Source organism: Rhopalosiphum padi, chromosome 1 (genome assembly GCF_020882245.1).
Source record: "Rhopalosiphum padi isolate XX-2018 chromosome 1, ASM2088224v1, whole genome shotgun sequence".
Lineage (NCBI taxonomy): Eukaryota > Metazoa > Arthropoda > Insecta > Hemiptera > Aphididae > Rhopalosiphum > Rhopalosiphum padi.
Genome location: NC_083597.1, coordinates 77,823 through 83,151, shown reverse-complemented (window position 1 = coordinate 83,151; position 5,329 = coordinate 77,823). Strand labels below are relative to the sequence as shown.

Sequence of the window (5,329 nt, the reverse complement as noted above, 5' to 3'; positions counted from 1 at the left end):
TTTTTTCAAAAAATTTCACCAGATTAAATAAATAATAATCTATGTAAATTTTCATTGAAACTACACATTATCAGGGGATGCTTCACCTCTCCCAAGACATTCATGTGTTCCACCAAAAATCTTTTTTCATGTTGTATGTATAGAACTGCTACATACATTTATAATGCTTGTTAAATGACTGATCTACAGCTTACCATAACCATATTGGTTAATACTACTCAAACCTATGTTCTTATGCTATTTCTTGTATATGCTTTTCATACTATCTATGACATATTATATCCTAGAATTCAGCTTCATAGACTGGGTACAGTATAATAGACTACACCCACTTATTCACCTATAATGGTTGTGATGACTTGGTCAAATATTAATTTTATTCGTGTTTTCCAAAAACAATATTAACATTTCAGCTTTGAAGTAATTGACACATGAAAAAGTAGTTTTGTTCAAATTCATAAGTTATTCAGAATAATAACAATAATTTAAGTTCAGGTTTTAAAACAATTATTAAAACAAAATACATTTAATATCATTAAAAAATTGTTCTTTATTGGTTATCTTTATTTTTTTTAATAATGCGATTATTGGCTTGAGCCATCCATTTGCTTATGGCAAGTGATATTTCTATTTCAGGAGTGTTTTCAAACTTTGAACAACGTCGTACAGCTTCTATAATAACATAAGTAATTTAAAATATAAAATAAATAATATAATCAATGTAAAAATATAAACTCACCAAAAATTATTTTGCAAGAGTGTAGAGATGAAAATTTATTTTTGCCTTTAAACCCGATGTATGAGTAGTTACGCAACCAGTTATCCTGAAATAATTTTTGCATAATTCTTCTGATTGTTTCAGGAATAGTTTTTCCAGCAGACAGTGATAATTCAGAAACCTGAAAAATAATCAAATAATATAAAAATAAATGTTCATTATTACATAATAGGTTAAATGTGTAACTTAATGTTGATAACTTACGACGTTATCTCTATGTGTAGAAGACTCGAGTAATATTTCAAAATTCTGTAGAGTTTCTTCATTAAATATAGGGATGTTTTCATTGTTTAATACATTTGTAGCAATCATATTTGTGTTACGTGTCACACCTTGTTCTAGGATATTATTAATATTTTCCAGCATTTTTTGAACAGATTCGGATACATAAGATAAATGTTTAATATCATATTTTAAGTTAGTAAATGATGTTTTTACATATTCTTCAAACCCTTGAAAAATTAAATAAAAATTAAGTATATTAGTAATAGAAATCAACTTAACACATTTAATTATTTTATTAATAAATCAATAAAATATTTGAATTATTGTGTAAGCTAATTATTTTGGTTTCATAAATAAATAAAATTATAAAATTATTTAAGTAAATAACTCACTTTTAAAATCGTTTAGATTTACATCTGCAGAAACATTAATATGATCTTTACTTAAATTGCCTGTACCCAATTGTATTTTATTGCCTTTATCTCCTAAGAAAAAATAATTTTAGGTTGACTGATAAGTTTTTATACAATTAATATTAAATTATATCAATGAAATTATGAAAATAGTAATAATTAATAAATCACAACAATACAATATAAACGATATATATTAGTATAATTTAAAAATATTAATAAATGTTTTTTTTTTTTAAAGAAGATAAAATATATTATAATAGATATAATTTTAAAATAAAGTATATTTGAATGTATTTTTATTTACTTGAGATTATATGTTGAGAATTTAGTTTTTTTGTTTCTATACAACCATCAGACATAAAAAGCCTTTTTCTAACTTTATTTATAATCTCAGGAGTTTTGTCTTTGAATGCTTGTTCCTTGTTTTGGTTGTCATTTAAAATTTGAGACTCACTAACAGTTACATTAGCTGAAACTGAAGATACTTTCCATAAACCAACTGGACTTTTGATAATATCAAAATTATCATCTGAAATTGAATTTAATTGGATTTAGATATTGATTTAATTTACCAAATATAAGAAAAACTAACTCATTTCATTGATATGATTAGGAGGTTCATATGACTTATCAATATCACTGTCATCTTGATCATCTATGAGTTCATCAATATTATCTATACAAATTAAAAATAATAATTAAATAATCAATAACAAAGAATAAATAATAGTTAAAAACCTGTCAAAATTTGACGACGCGATTTGGTAGTTTTATTTCTTTCATTATCAATTATACGAGGCTGACTTATAGACTGGCTGTTATTTATATTTTCAAATATATTTTCCTGATATTCATTATCTATACATAAACATTACCCAATAAATACAAAAAAAAAATTTAACAGTAGATATATACATGCTAAACAAAAATCTTTAAAATTAAAAGTTTGGAATAATAAAAAATGTAATTTGTTATTATGTGCCTGAAGGTACCTGGCAAAATCTGACTACTAATTTTGATTGATTTGTTTATTTTATTCTGAAATGCATCTGACTGGCTACTAGAAATACAGTTATTTACACTTTCATCATCATTATCTAAAAAAATTTAAATATATTTAATAAATAATATATAATAATAACTTTGAATACCTAGACATGTAAAATAAAAATTAAGAACCAATAAAAAAATAATAAATTAGGCACCTGAGAAAACTGGAGGACTACTAGGTTTTTTTATGTTATGTTTATTAAAGCGGCTATTAGAATAATTTTCTTCAGCTGAAGATAAGTCTGAGGTAAATTGTGCTTTTCTTGCTCTTTCTTTAGCCTCGGAATATGTTTCTAAAAGTTAAAATAATATAAATTTATATAATTTAACAATATATTATTAGTTTTAAATTTTAAATAATCATTTTGGTCGATAACAATAAATTATTATCAAATAATAAGACACTCACTAATAGGATTTTTAGTGTGGATTTTTCTTGCTTTAAAAAAATCATAATCAAATTTATTTGGAATAGCTCTTCTTTGGAGTAACAAGGATGCATTTTTAGTAGAACTTTTAGGCCATGCACAATATCCGTTTTTCCACCAATGACTTGGTACTGCACTAACTGAATTATCATTAGTAAAATTAACAATTGACCACATTATAGGAATTCTGAAACTACAATATATATATTATAATGTATAGCTTGTTAGAAACTTAAAAAAGTCTAATAATTTAACTTAAAATAAATATTTTAAATAGTTTAAAATGTTTTATTATTACTACCAACTATAACAAAACAATTTATATTATACTTATAGTTACAAGTACATAATATAGCCTATAAGTATTTATTAATTTTAGTGTATTAATAAATAAATAATAATAAGTGTAAAGTGTATTCTTAATAGTAATTGGAAATTTATAATACAGTTTTAAATAAAAATACTTTATTGGCTATATAATAAATGCATATAAAAACAACATTAAATTCATGTGGGTTGCAACAACAACAAAATTCCAAAATAATAATTTACAAAATTGATGGTTATAAAATAAAAAAAATGTACAATAAAGTGGTAATAATAATAATAATAATAAATAAGTATAAATAAAAGGTACTCTGGTTAAATACAATAGGTGGGTATAAGTTATAAGTCTGGTAATTAAATATACCTTGGTAATATGTACCAATAGAAGTATACATTAAAATAATTTTAAAAATATTAATAACCAAATTAAAAACTATATTTAAAAATTGTGCATTACAAAATAATATAATGTAATATAACTTATGATTATTTTAAACTAGCAAGATTAACTTAAAAATTATTAAGAATATCTAAGAATGTAAAACTGGGATAGTAATTAGTTGATTATTAAAATTAAAAACAATCATCTTTTTTTTTACATCAGATAATTTCCACCACATTAGGTCATCAGATATGTTATTAATAATAAATATATTTAATTTTGTTGATTGAATTGGTTTATTATACAAAGGCTGTTTGTTTTTAAACATATATCCAATTATTACTAGTTCTTTACTATGATTAGAATAAGCAATATTTTCTACTTGCACAATTTCTCCTTGAGAAGTAAGAATATATTTATCAGCAGTTTTTTTAATATTTATATTTATTTTATTTTTAATTTCAACTCTTAAATATTGACGACCACAAGTATCTTCCAGTAATGGGCCATCAAAATGTTCATTGCTTAGAATTACATTTTGAACATCAGTTTTGAACACTTCATTTTTACATTTCTCTTCGTGCCTTTTAATAATTTGTTCTAATGGTTTTTCGTGTTTACGTAACATTGATTTTAGAGTCTTCATGAAATTTTCAAAGGGAAAACAGCTACATAAATCAAGAGGTCCAAACTGACGATAATCGTCACAAATGTGTAGAAGCCCATGAATGTTATGTGAGACTAGATGATCTCCATAAATATTTTGAAATGTTTTAACAAAATATATTAATAGATTTTCAGCATACCGTAAAAGTTTATCATGTATTTTATCAGGTCTTAATAATAAAGTCATTGCAATACTTAGAGACATAAAATTGTCAAATACATTTTTAGAAACAACATTTTTTAAAACGATTGGACCTGTATATAATATAAATTGCCGCAATTCTGTTGCTTTCCATCGATTAATAAATTCTATTTCTCTCGGTTTTCTAGCAAAATCATTTGGTATGTATAATTTAAGATTAATTAGTGAAGAAGATATCTGTTTTATTTTACAATTGGGTAAACGTGTTCTTAAAGGTCCATGTATCCAAAGATTAATTAATTTTCTCACAACCCCTAAACACACCAAATGCATGTAATCCATGGAAAAAGAATTAACTATGTCAATACCAGGTACATGGATCAGGTCTGATAAAGTAGACACATGATGTAATTCTTGAGTCATATTAACGTAATCATCATGAGTTCTTTTTTTATATACACCTTCTTTAAATGGAAAACTCATTCGATTATTAATATATGTTCCATCTTGAGTACACCTTGTGCATGAATAAAATCCTGTGTGACCCTTTATTTTCAAAATAAATGATTTTGCAGGGGCATCAGTACAAAACGTATGGATCACAACTTTTTTAATAGAATTTTTTATTTCAATACCATTAATAACAAGATCTTTTGCTTCTTCTATAAAGTCTTTAAGATAGTCATTACTATTGCAAGGTTTTTCATATCCATGATAAAGTCCAACCAAAAAAACATGTTCAATATAAGGCTGTATATACACTAATATTGGCCAAAATTGGCTGCCACTACTTTTAGATAATGGCAAACCATCTATTCCTACTACAACTTTTAAAATATTTTCCAATTCTAATAAGTATGAGAGTCTCTGGATACCTTCTTTTAAACCAAAATGATGGTATTTGCCTAATCCAAT

The 5,329-nt window shown here is 24.2% G+C and overlaps 1 protein-coding gene across 1 annotated transcript; it reads right to left on the bottom strand.

The window, feature by feature from the left end:
* Positions 1 to 559: 559 nt before the first annotated feature.
* LOC132918544 (uncharacterized) lies at positions 560 to 3,074 on the bottom strand (the record flags this gene model as incomplete). The annotated part of the gene is made up of 10 exons (XM_060979811.1): positions 2,879 to 3,074; positions 2,625 to 2,762; positions 2,412 to 2,516; positions 2,158 to 2,277; positions 2,012 to 2,095; positions 1,724 to 1,948; positions 1,396 to 1,488; positions 983 to 1,230; positions 740 to 899; positions 560 to 672 (listed from the first exon to the last, which is right to left on the bottom strand). Coding segments are annotated over exons 1-10 (1,482 nt in total), but the record flags the coding sequence as incomplete, so codon positions are not given.
* Positions 3,075 to 5,329: the final 2,255 nt, after the last annotated feature.